This window comes from Chionomys nivalis, chromosome X (genome assembly GCF_950005125.1).
Source record: "Chionomys nivalis chromosome X, mChiNiv1.1, whole genome shotgun sequence".
In the NCBI taxonomy this organism is placed as follows: domain Eukaryota; kingdom Metazoa; phylum Chordata; class Mammalia; order Rodentia; family Cricetidae; genus Chionomys; species Chionomys nivalis.
The window spans coordinates 31,082,830-31,105,871 of NC_080112.1; the positions used below are offsets into that span (position 1 = coordinate 31,082,830).

Genomic DNA, 23,042 nt, shown 5'->3' on the forward strand with positions numbered 1-23,042 from the left:
CTTCACAGCAATAAAACTCTAAGACAGAAGATGGTACCAGGGACTGGGGTATTGTGATTGATTGACCAAGGTTTTGTTTGGAGTAATATGTCCATATTTGGGAGTTTGGGTTAGGAAAGAAGTAAAATGCTTTAAGTACTGTTTAATGGGCCATGCTAGTAGGAACATGGAAGACAGTGGTGCTGAATGTGATTTGATGAACTGTGGGGATCAAAAGGTTTCAGAGGAGAAAAATTTTAGTATGTTGCCTACAGATAGTTCTTATGATATTTTGGTGAAGAAGGTGGCTGCCTTTTGCCCTTGTCTAAAGAGTCTGCCTGAGATTAAAGTGAAGAGTTTTAGATTAATTCTGTTGGCAGCAAGAAATCTCAAAACAGCCTATTATAGACTCTGTCCTGTGGTTAGTAATGGTAGCTCTAATGAAGATTTATAATGAAAAGGAGGAAGCTGACAGAGTAAATTACAAAACATAAATTTTGAGGGGAAAAAAGAGCAACAGGAAGTGGAATGGAGCTAATTCACGTGTTCAAAGAGATAAACGGATTAAGAAATGGAATATAGGAGTGCTGACCTCAGGGCAAGATCCTACCCAGCTAAGCTTCCAATTTGTGAAAAGGAATTAAAGACAAACTTAGAGTCAGCTGTTGTGGGGCACAACTTTTACCCTAGCACTGGGAAGGCAGAGGCTGGTGAATCTCTGAGTTTGAGGTCAGCTGGTTTATAGAGCAAGTTTCAGGACAGCCAAGCTTAGGCAGTGAAGGACAGAAAGCTGGTGAAGATGTAATTGAATGAGGGTGTCATGTTCCAGCCCTAGTAAGTAGCAGAAATTGGCAGCTTCTGCTATGAGGTTCTAGCTTTAGACTTAGGGATAGAAGAAATGGTTTATGGAATTTGCCTCCATGCCTAAAGAAAGTCACTGAGGCCAGGCATGTGTCAGGAGTGTCCCTGCCTAGAAGAATAGTGAGGTCATTGTGTGAAGCTGTGAAATTGAAGACCGGATTGCCTTGGAGAACCTAAGATGTTAGAGATGCCAGAGACATGAGATAACTGCCAAGGAAAACTGCTAACAGGTGGTGGAACCAGCCCAAAAGAAAGAAGTATATTGCAGTCAACAAGGCTGAAGGGAGTTGGAGACCTAAATAGTGTTCTGATAGCACACATGGAGATGCACAGTTTAGAGTTTGCCTAGCTGGTTTCAGGTCTTGCTTTGGTCCAGTATTTCCACACTATTCAACCTTCCCTACATTTTGGAATAGTAATGTATATCTAGTGCCATTATATGTTGGAAGTATGTGTTCTGTTTCTTTTTTTTTTAATTTTGTTTTTATAGGAGACTACAGCTAAGAGATTGCATTAATCTCAGGAGAGACTTTGGACTTTTAAACATTGTCAAGATCGACAGACTATGGGGACTTTTAAAGTTGGATTAAATGCATTGTTTATTATGATATTGTTACAAGCTAAGGGGGTCAGTGAGTGGAATGTGTTAGTTTGAATGTAATTTGGCCCCGTAATCTCATAAAGAGTAGCACTATTAGGAGGTATAGCTTTGTTGGAGTGGGTGTGGCCTTGTTGGAGGAAGTGTGCCACTGCGGGGGTGGGCTTTGAGGTTTCCTATGCTCAGTATACTACCTAGTCTCAGTTGACTTCCTGTTGTCTGCAAGATGTAGGATTCACAACTACTCTAGTATCACCTCAGCCTGCACTCTGCCGCTCCCCATCATGATGATAATGGACTGAACCTCTGAAACTGTAGGCCAGCCACCCTAATTAAATGTATTTTTATAAGAGTTGCTGTGGTCATGGTGTCTCTTCATAGCAATAAAAACCCTAACTAAGACAAAATCATTTGATGAAATTCATTTTCCATTTAAACTTATTATAGTCAGTGTTTTTCTATCACAATAAAGGCAAAAAAATAATTATTGGCTGGCAAGATGGCTCAGTGAGTAAACACACCTGTCAAGGAGCCTGACAAATTGAGTTTGATCCCTGAAACCCATACAGTGAAGAGAACCAACTGTCAAAAGTTGTCCACTGACCTTCATATGTGTGCCCCCAGTAAACAAACAAATAAATGTAATTTTAAAAACAGAATTAGAATGGAATAAAACAAATCATGATATTCAGATAATGTGATCATATATTAAGAAAGTCCAAATTATTCTATTAATTAATGACTGCAATGAAAGCCTGCTGAATGGAAATGGAGATAGTATGAGGAAGAAGGGAAAGAGGGGACAATGAGAAAGGCTCACCCACCCTTAAAAGCAAATAGATATGAACAAATGCAACAAAACTTAATTAATATAGATAACATCTATATTAATTATAATTAATTATACAGATGTAATCTAACATGTGTTAGATTTAAAATAATACATCTAACACAGATGCATATGGTCTCCCTAGAAAAGCATCAAAGTTCACTGAAACTTTCAAAGAGCTAAGTGGGAAGCTACATATGATATTAATGAATTAGAAGATTAAATATTAATATTGTTATCAGGTGAATTATTCTCAAATTGTTATAAATATTGAATATAAACATTAATGTCAAAACTCCTACGTTTTTCCTGGTGCACACTGATAGCTGCATTCTAAAATGTTTTTGGAAAATGCATAGACAATTATGTCTTCCAAACATGCCTGAAGAGAAACACAGGTAGAAGGACCTGCTCCACAAGTTTCCAGAACTCATAAGACAACACACTCCCGGCACAATGCCAGGCGAACAAGCCAATGGGTATAAACTGAGCCTGGAAAAAAAATCACTCATATACAGATGCTTGATTTATAGTACAGGCTCTACTGCATAGCTGGCTGTTTAATAACTGTGCTGAGACAATTGAATCTCCATATCGAAAGACATGAAATTGGGCTGCTATTTTACTTCATATCTCAAACCAATTCCAGATTGATGATAAAATATAGGAGAAAATATTTTCTCAGGATTAGTAAATGGTTCTTAAACTTAAGGTACAAAATGCTAATATTACATTATATTAAAACTACTAACTTCCTTTTCATTAAAAAACCATTAAAAAGGGAGAAGACTCCAAGTGGCAAGTAGAAAGAACAATGAAGAAAAACTACTATGGAATCCTAATACATACCAATTGACAAAAAAAAAAAAAAATTCTGACAACACTAAGTATCAGAAGGGATATACACCCAGGAATAGATAACTGAGGATAAAAAGGGAGCGCTGCTTAGTAAGGACCGACAACAGGCTGAAATGAAGGCAGTTCCAGGAAAGATCACCCTAGAGACCCAGGATCCAGTGATGGGCGATGAGTTTATACATACACTTTAGAAAATGGATTGCTATTTTCTGGAAAAACTGAAGTTGAAATACTCAAAAGTCCACCAATGCTACTCTAAAAAATGTATATATGAACAAGGTTGTCCACTCTGTCCATATCTATTCAAAATAGTTCTTGAGGTCCTAGCTAGAGCAATAAGACACCAGAAGGAGATCAAGGGGATACAAATTGGAAAAGAAGAAGCCAAACTCTCACTACTTGCTGATGATATGATAGATTACATAAATGACTCCAAAAATTCTACCAAGGAACTTCTACAACTCATAAACAAACACCTTCAGTAATGTGTACTTAAGTGCATCATACTGCATGTATAAGACTGTTTAGAAAACACGGCTCAAAATAGCCAAATTTAGAAAGCCCCAAATACTCATTAACTTTAAAATGAATAGTGAAAGTTTGTTCATTACAATACTACATAGTGATAAAAAGGAATAGATACACAAAGCAACCTGGATGGGTCTTACAGATCTAAAATATATGTGACTCAAAAATAATTGATACTGAGTTATATCATCCAAGGACACTTATTTGGAGATATAGCTATAGGAGCACAAAATTACATACATATTAAAATTATTTCTTACAGAGAAAGGGGTTATCATTAGAAATATCTATAATTAAGGCTATGAAAGTGCTGGTAACTATTTTTATTTCTCGACTTGCGTTGTATTTTTGTGAATGTTCCTTTACAGTAACCTTAGAGTGTGTGTTTACGCATATGCATTATTCTAAATATTATGCATGCATTAACTTAAATCTATGGATATTATTTTGTTAAAACTCATATACTGTTTATATAGTAATTCCGTTTAGGTAATTGTTCATTTATTTATTCAAAGCTAATTGGGTTTCTCTGTAACTTTGGAGCCTGTCCTGGAACAAGCTCTGTAGACCAGGCTAGTCTCGAACTCAGAGATCTGCCTGCCTCTGCCTCCTGAGTGCTGGGATTAAGGCATGCGCCACCACTGCCTGCCGTTTAGGTAATTGTATACAAGAATATTTATTGTTAAGGGCCTGTGGTGTGCTTAGCCATAAATGGAAAATCTATATCATACATCCACCTGCAAGACTTAGGAACTATAGTGAAAAAGGGGACAAAAAGATTGTAAGAGCCAAAGGTCAGGGAGGACTGGGACTAAACAGTGTCTTCTGGACACAGTAAGACTCATGAACTTACAGCAGCTGTGGCTGCCTGCATACGATTTGTTTAGGATCAAGTCAGTCAACATTCAGCATGGAGGCGGAAGGAACTTATAAGCACCTATTCCTAGCTGAGGAACAGTTACTGACAGTTGAAGGCTGCTAGGAGGGGGACGCTCAATTTTCTTTAAGAGTAGGGCCCCTGATAGGTTGACCATGCCGCAGTGGATTGCCTCACATTCTGAATATATGGACAGCACAATCCGGACTCAATGGGTTACTGAAGTGCTCAAAGATTTAATAAACATATTTCTTAGGAACTGGAAATGGCTCAGCAGTTAAGAGCAATTCTAGAGGACTGGGGTTTGAGTCCCAGAACTGACAAGGCAGCTCACAACTATCTGGAACTCCAGTTCCAGGGGATCTATCTGATGGCCTCCACAGGCACCAGACATGTACATGGTGCACAGACACTCACTCAGGGCAAACACCGATGCATATACAACAATAAAATAATAATAAAATATTATACTAAAAGGTATATTAAATACAGCATTAGTTCTAATAGATATGGGCATTATCAAATTAGATATGCACATGCACACATCTAGGTACCTTATTGTAGTCTTAAGATACTATTTAAAAAAAAAAAAACAATGTCAAAAAGAAATGCTTAAGACCATTAACTAAAAAAAAAAAAAAAACCCAGGAAACACAATTAGGTATATAAAAGGAAATGTTCTAAAATCTCTGCTGATTAAGTTTTGTGAGTAGCACTATTTGTGGCATTATAATTTCCAATCATTTGTCAATTGTAACAAAGTAGGTATATTATAAATATATTATATATTAAGTTATTTATAATTTTAAAAAATTAATTGTACTTTTAAATACCAGAAAAATTGAATTGATTTATTGTATAGGCATATAATTAATTAAAATTATTTTATTGGAATTGAAGATCAGATTTAATATACTGTGTAAAAATTACTGGAGTGACAACTTCAGATATGTTTCTCTGTTATCAGAATATAATTTACTTTCAAGTACAACTTCAAAGCTTAAAATTTATACTACACCATAAAATCTCAATCAACAATTTGTTTCAGAAATCTAGCCACCTAAAATTTTTTCTGCTACATATTAAAATGATATCATAATTACACTTAAAAGTTAAAAACAATCCCAAACCTAAAGCTTATAATTATCATCATAAGCAATTACATTTGGTTTGTGGAGCGAGTTAATCAACTCAGAAATCTACCATCTAGTTCTCTCTGTTTTAGTTTGCTCAGGATCAGCACGGCAGATCCTGCGAAAGGTCTGACAGGCCTGTTTCCAGTGTTGGCTCTGATGGCAGGCATCCAAGGTCTTGAACCCCAGTAAGTCCTTATCCCACTAACTGAAAAGAGCGGCTCCTTGCATCTAAACTGTGCAAACACCAGTTAATGCTGAAAATCTCCTTCAGTTCTGGGGCCTGGAAGCTAGTAGTGCCAGGCATAAGATAGCTATGCAGCCAGCCCTCAATAAAACCTCTGGGCACTAAGTCTCTAATGAGATTCACTGGTTTTCAGCATTTCATAATAGATTGCTGGAGAAGACCATTGGAAGCTGGGCCCTATGTACCATTTCCTTTTGCTGCAACAACTCATAGCTGTGAATGCCATCACACACTGCACCCTTTGAGTCTTTTAAGTAAACCATCAACTTGAGAATAGTCTTGGGGACCATGAGCTAGTATTTAGAACTAAGATCGACTGAACATTTTGATGTAGTGAGCTTGAAAAATGTTAGTGTGTTGCACGGATAGTAATTTGTATCCTCATACATAATAAAAGTCTGATATAGTAGAGAAGGCTATTTAAAATACAAATAGATTTTTGAAATAAATTAAGACACTACAGGCCATATTTTTGTTGTGTGATAGGAGACAAAGGCATTTTTAGCTTAAAATGCCTGTCACAACTTTGCTGGCAAGTAATAATTAGTTCCACTTAGTTTAACGAATTTCACAAATACTCCCTTCCCCATGCATCCATATCAGACAAAAATTAAAGTAAAAAAAAGCAGTTCCAACCTATTATCTCCTTTATAAGCTTCAAAAATACAAACTGAGAATGTTATTTTAAAAGATAAAAAACTATTGTTTTCATGTCAGATGTGTTTTAAATCCATATTTAATTACTGTAAAATTCTCCCTGTGGTATATGTAATCATACTATAATAAGGTAATTAAAATTCCTTAGCCAGCCAATTTAGGATTTACAGCTTAACTCAAGTACCAGACACTACTAAAAACAATCCTGAATGTACTACTGAGAAACAAATATTTAATTTTTTTGGAGGGGAAACACAACTCAGCCTTATCTTCAAAACTAAGTCTATATTTTAAAACAGGTTTGGCAAATTACTGCAGCCAGGTTCAAATTGAAGAATAATCCCAAAGCAATGGCACTATACACTTGTCTAACAGTCTGACTGCCAGTGGTGGCAAGATGATAATATAATCACTAAGCATTAGGCTTGCTTTAAAGGCCACTCTGCTCACCTGGTTCCATGAAGATCTGCATCTGTTCAAACTGACCCCAAGGACGGACCTGGATATGTGCTTCACTAAGATATTCTGAATAGGATTTTCTCTTGTAAATGACTATGGATTTAGTTTAATACTTCATATTTTACCACAAGGCTTGTGGTTTGTTACCTCTTGCTTCTTGGTGGCTACAAGGCATCTCCTGGGCTCTGCCTTCTTTCTCTCTATATCTCTGTATGGATTTCCTGCCTGACTATATTATGCCCTGATTAACCAATGGTAATAAAACATATTCACAGTGGAGAATTCTCTCTCTCTCTCTCTCTCTCTCTCTCTCTCTCTCTCTCTCTCTCTCTCTCTCTCTCTCTCCTCTTTCCTTCTTTCTCCTCTTTCAGGATTTATCCATTCTCATTCTCTATCTCTCTCCCCTCCTGCCCTTCCTTCCTTGCTTTAGAAAAGAGGTTCTGCTCTTGTTTCCACAGAGGATGAGAACCTGTAGATTCCTTCAAGATTAATGTGGTTCGATGGAACAAGACCACCCCCTCAAAGGTCTCCATAAACCTCTAAAATTACTTTGTCCAACAAAAAGCAAGAAGCAGTTTGGAGAAAACTATGCCCAAATTCCCAAATATTGTTTACTTTACATTGATATGGATCTTTGTTTATTGATACAAATTTTAAGGTCAATTTTGTTATACACACACACACACAAGCACACACACATTTCTGCTCTTGATTAAGGTACTGTGCTTATGCAGCTCATTTGAAACTGTAATGCATAATTAAAATACAGGTTAATAGATAGTCATCTATAACAATCAAGTGTAGTCATGTTAGGTTTTTTAGATGTGCAGAGATATATTTCAGGTAGATAGTTATTCTTCAAAATTTTCAAAGACTAACAGAATATGGCATTTAAAATGTTTTAAGAACTTAGGACTTTTTATGACAATTAGACACAACTGCTTCTGGCAGCACCAATCTAGAGGAAGATGGGTATCGAAGAGGCTCCTTTATGGAATTGGTTAGCCATTTGAGCATGAAACTGCTCTTGCCTGGACTGCTTGATTGTATGCTGAGTGAACTGGACATGCAGGACCCACAGAGAAATGACTGCTGAACTTGCCTAAAGGTGAGATGGTCCTTTGGGGTTCCTGCTTCATAAAACAGTTTGTCAGACAAACTGCCAATATAGGTGGAACTGTCTTTGAAAATTTCCTGATTCATGGAAAAGTCTGCCAGATACTATAGACCTATAGGCTAAAAATTGGATGCTCCAGTGTTAAAGAAGAACTTTGGGTGGCTGTTCAGGCAGTGAGATGTCTCTGTCAAACTCTAGAGTTTTGAAAGTTGCTTACAATGTACTTCCTGTTAACTCAGGCAATATTATATCCTTCTGGGGTCTTTGATGGACTTAAAGAAAAGATAGTTATAACTACAGTTTTCTTTAGTTATGATAAAAGATAAAGTAGACATAAATATTGTAACTGCAATTCTTGCTTGACACATGTTTTGCTATATGTAATTTTACTGTGTTAAAGTTAAAACCTTCCTTTTTATTTGAACAGAAAAGGGGAAATGGTGTGGGAAGTCCTTTTGTATATGCGTTGCTTTTATTGGTTAATGACTAAAAAAGCTGCTTTGGCCTGTGATAGGGCAGAATAGAGCTAGGTGGGAAAGCTAGACTAAATGCTGGGAGAAAAGAAGAGGCATCAGAGAGATGCCATGTAGCTGCCACAGAAGACTGACATGCCAGAACTTTGCCAGTAAACCATGAGCCTTGTGGTAAAATATAAAATAGAAATGGGTTAATTTAAGATGTAAGAGCTAGCTAAAACTATGCTTAAACCATTGGCCAAACAGCACTGCAAATAATATAGTTTCTGTGTGATTATTTTGGGTCTGGGAGGCTAGAAACAAATGAGCAGTCTCCGTCAACAAGACAGGGTTATTCTGTGTATCCTTGGCTGCCCTGGAACTCACTCTGTATTCCAGGCTGGATACCAACTCATAGATTGGCCTGCCTCTGCCTCACGGCCTCTTGAGTGTTGGGATTAAAGGTGGGTGCCACTTACAAAGGATTTTCTAAGTTTTGAAATCTAATGCTTTAAATCTTTGCCAATTCAACTCTGGTTCTGTGAATCTGTATTTAAGTATGCTTTAATTTACAAACTATTTGTAATTATGTGTATACCTACTATTTCCTAGGATTTTCTAATACTCAGGCAACATAATTATGCCATATGATTTCATAAGAGCAATTAAGAAAGAGAGTATTGGTGACACACAGACTGCACCAAAGGCAGATACAGATACCCAATTTAAAAATGTGCTGGTAATCCAAATATGTTGTTCAGTCTAGCCTTACCTCCCTCATAAGAGCTTCCAAGAAGCCATGAAACAAGAAAACCAATTGGCCTAATTTCATTTGTTTCCCCTTTTCCTGTCTAGATGTAACATTATAAAACTGTGAAAATGATCCAGATCCCTCATAACTTAAGCAATGAGCCTTTGAATACCAGGGGAAATTACATTTATTGCCAGGAATATGGAACAAATTCTAGAGTAGCTTAATCCACACTGCAGCTGTAGATGCATTCTCTCTTTTTGCCAGTAGGTGGCGGCACACACAAATGTACTGGCATTAGTCTTTAAAACATAGGACCACAATTCTTAGAGCAATCTGTTTCTGGTTTTTTGGTTTGAAACCAAGAGATCAAGAGGTACAAAACCCGGGCAGAGATCGCTGTGAAGGTTCATTTATAAAATAATGATAAAAAAGAAGAGTTTTATATTTCCATTTTGGCTCTGGCCTTTTAAAGGAATCACTGTGATTTTAGCTGTGAATTTATAATCTACTTTCAGATCCCTAGAGCTCATAAAAAAGTTCTAAATTTAGATAGCTGTCATTTAAGATTCATGTTCAATTAGAAACAACTGAAAGTCAAGTGAATATGATATGATATTAAGTAATTATTGGTGATTTTGTCAGGCATGATAATTGTATTATCATTTAAAACAGGAGTGTTTCTAGGGGAAATGGCACTGCTTTAGCAATCTCCAGGGGCCAATGATAACAGGAAAGGATAGCTTGTCCAGGGAGCAACAAATGGTTGAAGCTCAGTGCAGCCCTTCACAATATTACTCTCCCTTTTTATTTGGAATTTTCCAAAATAAAAGGTGAAAAAAGAAAATAACCATGTTCTATTAATTTAGGCTAACATTAGGATTAGGCCAGTGGTGAATGTTTATCTTCAATGAGATGTCATCTTCAGTCACTGTCACTGAATTATTTTAATCAGAACAAAAATCTTATAAGGATCACCTTAACACTAAGATGCCAAAAATCCAGATTTTCCAGCAACAAAAAGCATCTTCTCTCGACTACACCATTATGTTAGGACCCTTTCAGACAAGCAGCATGACTGCCAAAAGTTAGATTTTTTTTTAACATTTTGTTTTCTGTGCTTGTTACTTTATAGCACACGATTAAAACTGCTTTTAGTTTTCTCAAAATAAAATATGGGCAGAGACAGAGTTCTTGAGTGAAGAACAAAATTGAACCAGAAAAGTGATTTAAAAAGAATTATAATCTTAAAAACTGAATGGGATGTCAGAGGCCCTCTGTAGTCTCAAAGTAAAACCCTACCTTCAGGCTTCTTGGATGGATCCAGCTCCTTGAGTATGAGGAGGTAAGTGTGCCCTGTAAGACAGCAGCTTTATTCCTGGACTAAATCTTATCATTAGAGACCCTTCCTTACTTAACATCAAATCTGTCATTTGTAGATTCTAGTGGTGGCCTATAAGGCCACAGTGAAGAAGCACATACTCTCAAAGAACTGAAGAGTCTAAAATCAATATATTCTTGGATAGCTATGACTCCAATGTCTTTAAGAGCTCTTTCATCCCAGGGCACTTCATCTTGGATTCACATATGTCTAGAAATGCTCAAAATCTTTCCAAGGAACACATGAAATAGATTTATTATCATTCGTGAGCACCACAGTGTGCATGTGGAAGTCAGAGGCCAGCTTTCAAGAGCTGCTTCTCATCTTCCTCTTCGTGAAGGCAGGGTTTCCCTTGTTTCTGCTGCATTGTGTACTCTGGGCTATTCTGTTTGGGGAATTTAACTCAGGTGACCAGGCCTACGCAATACAGCAAGAGCTGTTATCTGTTGGAGCCATACTGCTGGGCTCCAGACATGGGATGTTTTAAAGCCATCAGTTTCCATCTCCTCATTTACTATCTATCACCCGGTCTGCCTGAAAACAAATGCTATGATCTGTTAGTTTCCCTTTCATATCTTGGGATCTACAATCAGCCATCTCAAAAGAGCAACTGTTCCCCTAGCCCCAAAAGCCTGTCTACCTTCAAAGGCAGTTGGGAAATGCAATGCTCCTGCAGAGAAAGGTGTACCTTCTCCGAGGCCTCAGAGAAGGAAAGGAGGTACCACCTTTTATCCAGAAAATGAGTTTCACGGGACAGCTTCATCAACTTAGAATTTGAAATCAATAGTTACATGAATCTCATCAGGATGCTTATTTTACTTTTATATAAAAAGAAGTCAGACTTTTTTCTTTGTCAGAAAGCAAGTCTGACTGGGCTCTGTAATTTGACAGAAAGGATCTATTTTGCCGCGTAGGTCACAGAGTAGACATTTCCTAAAGTGTAGCTATACTGTTGTGAAGGAAATATATTTAAAAGAATATTCGAGGTGCTGAGAGTAATATTCTTAAAATAAAATACTTTAAAATTTAATTTTTATGTGTATGGTGCTTTGCTTGCATGTATGTCTGTATACCATGTACATGTCTGGTGCATACAGAGGTCAGAAGAGGGCAATGGATCTTCTGCAACTGGAGTTGCATGATTGTGAGCTATCATGTGGGTGCTGGGAATCTAACCCAGGTTCTCTCCAAAAGCAGTCAGTGCTCTTAACCTCTGAGCCATGTCTCTTGCTCTCAATTCTAGCACATCTCCCAGCCAGTGTCTTTACTAGGGACACTCTAGGAAGAAAGAAGAGTGTGTAAGGTAGGAGTATGGCTTTGTTTTGAATTCTATATACTTTCTAATTAACGTAGCCTCAGATTCCATTTAGGATTTCTAAGTTGTTGCAAACAATCAAAACATTTATATCTTTTCCAAGTAAATAGTCATAATTAAATTCACACTGATCTTGCACTTATGTAGCTGAACTTGTCTTCAATTTTACTTTCTTCGTTTAGTTCTTTGAATACAAATTTCTATCTAGATAGGCAATGAATTAGTTAGCTTTCTGTTGGGAGCAACTTGTGAAATGACTCCCAGAAACTCCTATTTCTTGCTATGTAGGTCCTGGTATGTGAGCTGGATCTAATGAATCATTTATAGCTTATAAATTATGGCAGAAGAGATGATGTGCAACATTTGAGATCAAGTTGTAAGACCGATCTCTACCCTTGTTGCTCGCTCTGTCAAAGTCAGTAGCCATGCCAGTCTACGAAGAGGTCCATGTGACATGGGACCAAGGGATGCCTCAGGCCAATAGCTCTTAGGAAATGAGTCCCTCAGTACATGATTGCTAACATCCAGGCTATCGGCAACCTCCAGAGCCATCTTGTGAGAGATCTAGAGCCAGAGGATTTGGCTAAGTTTGGCCTAATTCCTGATGCACAGAGTGAGGTTAATTCATGGGTGTTGCTTAAGAGCCACAAAATTCTGGAGTAATGTGTTATGAAGCAATGCACAATCTGATTTTGGTTGAGAACTGAAGCTAGTATATCGTCTTTTTTCTATTTTCCTAATCAAAGTTATGGGTTAAGTTTGAACAGAGTAAGGTTAAAGACAAAATAGTGTATAATGCCATCCCTTAAAGCTTTCTATAATCTCTTTGGGCATTTATCTAGGCATCTACAGACTATTTAGTTGTACTTGGCTCACACTGCTCTATTTTAAATAAAATTATGTGAGAAACAAGTGAGGCAGTTAGTATATTAAAATCAAGAAACTGTTACTTGTGAAGTTTCCTTTTATATAGGAATATGATTACATCAAAAGAAACTTAAGTATATTATTACACATTTTGAATTGCCAGGGAGACTCCTACATGGAATTCTCCATTCTCATCCTCCCTCTTCTTCACCAAGACGCAAACTGAACACTTTAGGTGTGTTATCCCTTTAAACTCTTCATTTCGGAGCCTCTTCTCTGAAATGTGCTAAAAAATGACTAGCTGATGTGCCTAGCCTTTGTTTCCTTTGCCACTATAACCTTAAACAAGAAAATCCTTTTTCACCTGTGACTTTAGGTCTCTTGAAACAGACGAGTCCACGATTATTGCTAAACTTGAAGAGAAAGGTTAGCTTTGTTACAATCAGCATCACTTAAAACGTTACTCAAGCAAGAAAATATAAACTCACAATTCAAAAACCATGTAAAGCATTCCATCTGAACTATATGTCTCCAACAACTCTACAATGTGTGGATGCTTCAGCATATGACAGATACTGGCTTCCCGCTTTAGATCTGCAAAATAAACATACAACATACTTCATTAGGTAGGAACAAAAGACAATTAGAGTGAAGGATGAATGAATGGATGGATGTGATCTATGGTAACGTGAAGACTTCTCTGACTAAAGAGATGAAATCCCCCATTTTAAATTAATCCTGGCTTCTTATCCTTTCAATATTGCACCAATACAACCTTTTATACTTTTTCTCAGCTTCCATCTATATATGGGCGGAAGCTCTTACTAACAGGCGTTTTCATTTCTTAGTGCAAAGAAATACCTTATACCAAAGTAAAATAAGTACATGTATATTTCCCACAAACTCTTTTTTTTTTTTTTTTTTTTTTTGGTTTTTTCGAGACAAGATTTCTCTGTGGCTTTGGAGCCTGTCCTGGAACTAGCTCTGTAGACCAGGCTGGTCTCGAACTCACAGAGATCCGCCTGCCTCTGCCTCCCAAGTGCTGGGATTAAAGGCGTGCGCCACCATCGCCCGGCGTCCCACAAACTCTTATAGTCACTTTTCTACCTACAAATTTAGAACTTTTCCTTGACCTACTGATAAGTAACTCAAATTTACTGTTTTGAATTTTACCTTTGTCTTAGTTTTCCTTAACTCAGATAAGAATAAAATGCAATATTTATAGACATATCATAGAAGTTTTGTGAAATACAAAACGAAATAGTATGGTTTACACAGAAAAGGCACCATTCCCAGAGCCAAAGTTAGAATTAATTAGTGTTTGTAATGATGGAATTGGAATTCAGAGTCTTCTATAAGTAGGTACTCTGATGCTGAATTATACCCCTAGCCTGGGAAACTTCTTTTAATACCATCTATAAAATATGCTGAATAATACAGGATCTTTTAAGTACTTTGCAATGCTATTCTGAAGAACAAACAGATAATGCAGGTAGTAACTGCTAGGCATGGTGGCATATGTCTGTAATCCTAACCCTTGGGAAGTGGAGGTAGCAGAATCAAGAGTTCAAGGCTATCCACTGTTAGATGGTGAGTCTGAGGTCAGTCTGGGCTACATGAGACAATATCTTATAGCAACAACAATAACAACAACAAACAGGCCCTATAAGTTTGGGCAGGGGCATTCCACTACTAATAGGGCGATACCTGTTTGCTGATGTATAAAATACAATGTGGTATTTTTATAATTGAATGTAGAAGGGAGACAAGAAAGTAAGAACCAAAGGCAGATTGTACAATGCAATAGATAACATGATCTCTTTTCTGGTTATTTAATTCAACTTAGTCCTATCAACAAGAGTAATGGCTGCAGGTAGAATCTTATAAAACCTACTCACTTACAGGCAAAATAAATGAAAGGCAGTACAGAATAGACACCATCAGAAAAGGAGGGATCAATAAAACATTAAGAAAGTCAGTGGTATAGAGGAAATAAGAGTCCATATAGGTGAAGGAGGTTGGAATCTGAGAAAAGGCCATGAACATTCTGAGCTGGTAAAATTCCAAAGAGAGGTCAGTTAGTATATGGAACTAGTGAAGTCTTGAAGTGAATGTATGCTACTGACACGGCACAGCCATGTCAAGGATCCCAATGTCTTAAGACCCATGGGAAACTGCACCACTCATCCTGGCTTAGGCATAGGGAAATGGCAAAGCTTTCCCTCCTGGTCGAAGTGTGAATGTGACAGTGTATGCAGAAAATGTAGCTTTCTTTCCCTTCCCCCATGCCTACAGCTTGGTGACTGTCCAGAGACAGCTCCTGTTATGATTTACTAAATGTGCCTCCTTGATTCAGCTGTATACCATAAGCCCTGCCTCTTTGATCTATATTTAATAATCATGCCGAGCTTGGGGGTGGAGGAATATTGCAGCTTCTCCATCCAAGACCTATGCACCTATCTCATCTTTCCTTGTGTCTACCATTCATTCCCTTGTATCCATCCCCTAGGCAGGGTCCTGGAACCCAAACTATGGAAGGATGTGGCAGGTCAGGGCTGAACTTAGTATACAAGAGACAATTACTTAATGTTAGATTAAAATTTATCATTTCTCTCACTGAGCTGAGCACTCCAACAATTCTGTGAGGTAGGTACATTACTGATGAGTAAGCTTACTCAGGCTTGGAAACATGTTCATGATCATGTTTACCACAGGAGTGAGTTTTGAACCCTGATTCCAAAGTCAGCAATCTTTCCATTAAGCTGTGTTATGGGTGTGAATGTGACCACAGTTTAGAAGAATTTTGGAAGAAGAAGAAGGAGGAGGAGGAGGAGGAGGAGGAGGAGGGGGGTGGAGTAGGGGAGGAGGAGGAGGAGGGGGAGGAGGAGGAGGGGGAGTAGGGGAGGAGGAGGAGGAGGAGGAGGAGGAGGAGGAGAAGAGGAGGAGGAGGAGGAGGAGGAGGAGGAGATGGCTGGTCCAAAGCAGGTTTTGCTTGTTTGCTCACTGTGATTGTGAAGGAAATGCTATGTGTGGCTGTCCACAGAATCGGGAGTCAGAAACTGGGTGTGATGGCTTTTGTCCCTGCCACCTGCATATCAAGTGCCAACTTCTATAAATGGCTTCCAAAATGAGAATGGTGACAGGTGACGCTGTACCTTCAGAAGCTACTAATTGGCTTCAAAGGGCAGTGCTAAGATTGCTTCAAGAAGTCACATGGGAAAGGATCATGTAGAGCACAGCATGTGGGGGAAGGCGTTAAAGGGTGTGTGTTTGTGTGTGTGTGCAATGCTCACCACAAAAGAAAAACTGGAGGCCCAGAAAAAAAAAAAAAGGCTTTTGTGCTTTAAAGTAGTTGGGAAGGCCCCATCAGAGGCAGGAATGAAGCAGCTGCAGGGCTTGCACAGGGAGGTGCCTACCATAAGGACGGTGTGTTGGAGGGCCAAACTGAGCCCCACAACATCAATTCAGATGTTTGCATGGCTCCCTCCTCTCAAGAATGTTCTGCTTTCAAACTCCAGGGAAAACTTGAGAGTTTTACGACTTCTTTTTATGTTTTCCCTAGCTCCTCACTATATCACAAGTCACCCTTCAGACCCGTTTTCCACATTAGTGACTGCTTCCTATCAGTTTGTTATGATGAAAGGCAATTTTAACTCTGTGCTCACACTGGAGTCATAAAGCAGACATGCTTAGTGTCTGCCATAGTAAAGACTTCTCTTGCTCCTGCTCCTCAGGTCATTTTCCACTTTGCCCCTTTCATGTAACTACAACACACTCCAATTCCCACTCACCCTCTGCTCCATGACACCTTTGCTACACTGAGAGCTTTCAGTAGAAAGAGATCTGCTGAAGACCCTGGGCTTGGCATGGCGAACGGCTGAACAAGCTCTTGGTCCAGTCTTAATTCCACTCCAACCAAAGACAGAATTTCTGGGGCCCCTGCTTTCCAGTAACAAAGTGGTATAAATGTCACTGGATCTGACATTTTGGAGCCTAAAATCAGAATGCTGATAGCGTAGCATAAGAATGACAATATAAAAATAAATTTGCAATGATAGGGACAGCCAGATACACAATTATTTTCCATAATTCAAATATCAAGTAAATAATGCAAGTAGAAAAGCATACTTTAAAGAACAAATATCAAAATAAAAATTTAAATTAAGTAACTCAAAAAAACACAGATACATTCTATGTACATTTTAACTATAGACTCCAAAAATAGGAAGCTCAAATGATCATTTTAAAATGTGAATATGACCTAAGAAAACATGTACCTGTTGACTGCTGTTAAGTCTATGACATCATAGTGGATAAAAACTATTGCTGCCTACATATTGTTTCATGAGGCAGAGGAAGGAAGGATTGGAAAGCAGATGGTAATACTTTGATGTACGACTGTCTGACTGCTCACAGATACTAGCATGAAACATACCTGTGAGGAACATGGCTTAGCGGTGCCACCTCTGCCTGGAGTGACTGCTTGTTTACTGACTAGTGACTGTCAACCTCTCCTTCCCCCTTCTCTTCCCATTATACTTTATTTTATAATTTCTTAGGAAAGATTTGAAAGATACTTTCAATCCTCTATTTCTATATCTAGTGTCCTGACATTTAACTATGTAACTATATTTAACCAATTCATTTCCCTTTTTCCTCCTTTTTAATTATTCCTTGTGTCTTTCACATCATGCATCTCCATCCCATTCACTTAATCTTCCTTTTAAAAGAGGCACTAATGATATTGAATTTTATGCTTCAAATAAGTAACATATTTAAATTAAATCAACATGCTGTACAACCTTAAAACTACTATTAATTTCCTCAGAAGTTTGGGCTGTCAATGGAACTAGGACTGCCTTATCAATCTCCTAAATAAAGAGTAGCTAGGGAAGCTGTTTCAGTAATAAGTTTAAAAACAATTTGCCTGAAAATATCCTTATTATTCATTTTACTTCCACTTAGTAGAGTTCTTTCATAAAAATTGGGTACCACTTAGTGCTACAATTCTTCAGCAAGCTCATTTGACAATGGGTAAAAAATAGGTTTGGTATTTATAAACATGGTTGAAGAAAGAGCAATTTCAAAAACGTTTAGCCTTGAAAAAGCAATCTGAATCTCAGTTTATGAACTAAAGTTTCTACATTTAAAAGTCAGTTTGCCCAGGAACATTCAGTGAAGATTAGATCAGCTATTTTAATAATATCATATTCAACCCAGTATATGAAAAGTATTATTTCTTTTCTTTTCTTTTTCTTTTTGGATTTTTAAGACAGGGTTTCTCTGTAGTTTTTGGTGCCTGTCCTGGAACTAGCTCTTGTAGACAAGGCTGGGCTCCATTTCACAGAGATCCGCCTGTCTCTGCCTCCCAAGTGCTGGGATTAAAGGCGTGTGCCACCACCACCCAGCGAAAAGTATTATTTTAACACATACTTAAAATTAATAAAATCATAGCTTTGTGCTCTTTGAGACCCACTATGAGTCTTAGGCTTACAGTCTACATAAAATTTTGCTACAGTTTAATTATTTAACAGCAACATATGATTAGCGGCTACAAATTAGAATGGAACAGCTCTAGATAAATTCATTTGCTTTCTTCTTTATTCCATTTATTTATCTGTGTGTTCATGTGCACATGTGCGACAAAGTCACATGTGGAGGTCAGAGCATAATGTGTAGAAGTCAGTTCTCTTCCTCTACTGTGGGTTCCAGAAATGTTCTTAGGTTATCAGATTTGATGGCACGTGACTTGACCCCGAGTCATCAGCTCACCAGCTTGATTTGCTTGAATTCTTACCCTTTTCAGTGATCCTTTCTCCATCAAATTAATGACTACGCACTGCCAGGTGAGCATTCTACCCATAAGCTACATTCCCCAACCTCTTTTTTGCAATTCTTAGGCATACATTTGTAGCCAGTCATTAAAAAAGAACCTAAATTCAATTATGTGTAACTCAAGACTACATCTATAAAAGGAAACTCTATAACTCATCTTAATAACCACATTTTACCAATGAATAACTAAATCTGGTTTTCCCACTATTGTTAATCTTTTATTTGTTCTGTCATTTAGAATTATTTTTATTTTGCTTAATTTACCAAACAAGAATAGTTAACATCACTGTACATAGTTTGCATAGAATGGCTTTATAGATCCTAACACTAGACTATGCAATAAAACATCTGAGGATTTACTAAGTATCTTTTGTGATTTTCAAGCACCCCCTTTTCAAGTACTTAGTGAATAATTGTGACCACTCGTGTGTGTGTCCTCATTTTACAGAGGAAAAATTGAGGTCCTGGGTTCAATGAGGTCCTGAAAAATCATATAACTAGTATATAGAGGACAAGAATAATGGCAACAGCCCAGTGTTCTTGATATTACATCATAATGGCTCCCAGGACTGTGTAGTTTACATATGAACCAAGACCCAACTGAAAACCAGTGCTAGTATGGTAGCGCAGGCTTGGTTGGGCAGCTAGCAAGGCTGTTACACATCCAGCTTCTTCCTGCTGCAGCGTTACCACAGATGGTCAGAAGTCAGACCCAGACTTCCTGACAAAACACTTCTAAGTAATCATCCACTTCTAAATAATATGATGCACTTCTAGGTTGCATCATAAACTCAACAATCAAAATTAACTGATTCAAGCTCCAAACTCAAACAGAATATCCTGATGTTGTCCTAGAAATAATTGAGATCAGTAGTAGTGTGTTTATTTGAACAAATGTTAAAACAAATAGTAAATGAAAATCAGTATGGATAACATATCTCCTTGGTATCATAAAACTAATAACCATATATTTGAAGAAAGGAATATAAGCAGAACCTTGGAGAAGTTATAGTAATAAAGTAATTTTCTGCTGCTGAGTTCCACCTTTATATAATAACCATTTTGAAGGCTAATGTACGGGTCAGGTTTGTTTTAATAAGGCTATTTTTCTGTAAGCCAAAAAAAGGCCTTTTTCTTTCATTCTTTTTCATATTTGCTTTTGTTATTTCGAGGCAAGGTTTCTCTGTAGCCCTGGCTGTCCTGGAATTTGCACTGTAGAGCAGGCTGGCCTCATACTCACAGAGATCCACCTGCCTCTGCCCTCCGAGTGCTGGGATTAAAGGTGTGCACCACCAATGCCCGTCTAAGGAAGACCCTCTCAAACAGTGATGACCAGAGGCTCAGGCAGATTTACACAAACATTTTGGCTAACTGCAAACTCATCATTTCTTTGATCTTTTACTCATTTTTATTATTTTCTCTAGAAATTTTATGATTTTCACATACTTGTAGAGTTCTGTGCATTTTCTAATTTCTTTGTGTTCTTGTCTACCTTTTAATCTCAGAAGTTAAATTTTTGTTCTTTGAATGAAGAAAGAGAATTGGAAATGCTGGACTAACAGGGTTTGTTTTATTTCTTAACTTGACAAATGTGCATTAATTGGAAATTAATATTAACTGCACTGGATATTTCAAAATTAATGAGACTTTGGTAATATATTTCAAGTTTTGGTTCTGGTGCATTAAACTAACACATTAAAACAGGCCCTGTTTAATATTAAATTTAAACTAAAGTCCAAAATATATGTACAAATACCAATCAGCTATAGAATAAAGCCAATTACTGTGACAACTACTTCTTTTCTTCATTATGATGAGTTGATAAATAACTGCCTAAAATATTACTTATTTACTTTGGATTTAAGTCATAAAAATGTCAGGTCATTCCTAATCCATATTTAAGTATTAAAAATCATTGATCTTACTAGCTAGATATTAAAAATTGTTCCAGGTGACAAATTAAACTGGAGAAACCCTAGTTTATGCTTCAATTAGTTTTCAATATTCAAGTCTTAAAAAGTATCATACATATTGGGGAATGAGGGTGCTTTGTAAAATGGTAAAATACAAGCATTTGTTAAAGTTCAGTGATCTACAAACTTATTACTAGGGTTTATTATATTGTATATAAAATCTCCAATAAAGTTTAAACAGCAAAAGAAAAAACATTATTACAATAAAATAGTTCAACTAAATTGTCAAAGTAATAAACATTATGTACATACCTAGTGAATACTATTTCCTGATTATGTTATGCAGATTTACTTCCTATTTTTATTTATTTAGCTATCGCTGGGGATCTTCCAAAGAACACATACAAGACAGATTGCACTGCTACTTCTCTCTACCAAGCCTTTCTCCCTCACGGAGCCACTGCAAGAAATACTGTCAGTAAGGGCAACAATTTCCACAGAAAACAACTTGTAACTGATTTTAATATTTAAATAAGCAAATAACTAAGATCAAAAATCTCTATGGTACAGTAAAATAATTACCGAGGCTTTTAATTACATAGGTTTCTACATCTAGTCATAAAAATCCTCATAGAATAGTATAAGAGTTGTACAGAATCTGTTTGCACCTGGAATCCCAGCAATTTTGAGTGTGAGGCAGAAGGACTGCTAGGCATGCGCTACAGAATGAGACTGTCTCAAAAAGAAGTATGAAATCTCCTATTAGTGTGTGGAGTTTAAAGTGCGATTTAAGTTTTACTAACGTTTCTTTTACATACGTGGGTGCTCTTGTATTAGGGGCATAGATGTTCAGGATTGAGACTTCATCCTGATGAATTGTTTCTGTTAAAAGTATAAAGTGTCCCTTTCCATCTCTTCAGACTGATTTTAGTTTGAAATCAATTTTGTTAGATATTAGGATAGACACACCCACTTGTTTCTTAGGTCCTTCTGATGGGAAAATCTTTCCACAACCATTTACTCTGAGGTAGTGTCTGTATTTGAGGTTGAGGTGTGTTTTTTGTATACACCAGAAGGCTGGAACCTGTTTTCGTATCCATTATCTTAGCCTGTGTCTTTTTATAGGTGAATTGAATCCACTGATATTAAGCAGTATAGCAGTATTAATGACCAGTGGTTGTTAATTCCAGTTATTTTTTTGGTAGTAGCATTTGTGTGTTTTCCTTCTTTGGGTTATGCTGGTGTGTGTGTGTGGGTTATCAGATGCCTGTGTTTTTGTGGGTGTAGTTAGCTTCCATGGGTTGGGGTTTTCCTTCTAATACTTTCTGTAGGGCTGGGTTTGTGGATACGTATTGTAAATCTATTTTTTTTGTCATGGAATATCTTGTTTTTTCCATCGATGGTGTTTAAAAGCTTTGCTGGGTACAGTAGTCTGGGCTTGCATCCATGGTTTCTTAGTGTTTGCAGAAAATCTATCCAGGACCTTATGGCTTTCATGGTTTCCACTGAGAAGTTGGGTGTAATTCTGATAGGTTTACCTTTATATGTTACTTGACCTTTTTCCTTTGCAGCTCCTAATATTCTTTTTTTATTCTGTATGTTTTGTTTTGATTATTATATGGCGAGGGCCTTTTTTTTTTTTTTAATCCAGTCTATTTGGTGTTCTGTAAGCTTCTTTAGGTTAGGGATATCCTTCTTTAGGTTGGGAAAGTTTTCTTCTATGATTTTGTTGAATATATTTTTCTGTGCCTTTGAGCTGGAGTTCTTCCTCTTCTACCCCTATTATTCTTAGGTTTGGTCTTTTCATGGTGTCCCAGATTTCCTGGATGTTTTGTGTTAAAAATTTGTTGGATTTAATGTTTTCTTTGTCTACTTCCTCTATAGTATCTTCAGCTCCTGAGATTCTTTCTTCTATCTCTTTTATTCTGCTCGTTATACTTGTCTCTGTAGTTCCTGTTCGTTTACCCAGATTTTCCATATCCTGAGTTCCCTCAGTTTGTGTTTTCTTTATTACCTCTACTTCAGTCTTCAAGTCTTGAACTCTTTCCTTCACCTGTTTGATTGTTTTTTCTTGGTTTTCTTGGGTTTCTTTGAGAGATTTATTAATTTCTTCCAATTTTTGTTTGTCTTCTCCTCCATTTCTTTAAGGGAGTTTTTCATTTGCTCTTTAAAGGTCTCCATCATGTTCATAAAGTTATGTTTAAAGTCGTTTTCTTCTACTTCTTCTGGGTTAGGATAATCAAGTCTTCCTGTTGTGTGACTACTGGGTTCTGGTGTTACTATGTTGCTTTTTAGGTTGTTGGAGGAATTCTTGCATTGGCGCCTACCCATCTCTTCCTTCAAATGAGGTCAGCAGTGTCTTTGCGTCTTGGTCCAATCCTT

General features: G+C 37.3%; 1 protein-coding gene across 13 annotated transcripts in view; it reads right to left on the reverse strand.

Moving 5' to 3' along the window:
* Cask (calcium/calmodulin dependent serine protein kinase) overlaps positions 1 to 23,042 on the reverse strand; it is a 352,639-nt gene that overhangs the window by 194,650 nt on the left and 134,947 nt on the right. For all 13 annotated transcript variants that reach the window (XM_057758918.1, XM_057758916.1, XM_057758917.1 and 10 more), the window contains exon 3: positions 13,401 to 13,506. In XM_057758918.1, coding sequence (XP_057614901.1) covers positions 13,401 to 13,506 — 106 coding nt within the window. The remainder of the gene's footprint in view (positions 1 to 13,400; positions 13,507 to 23,042) is intronic.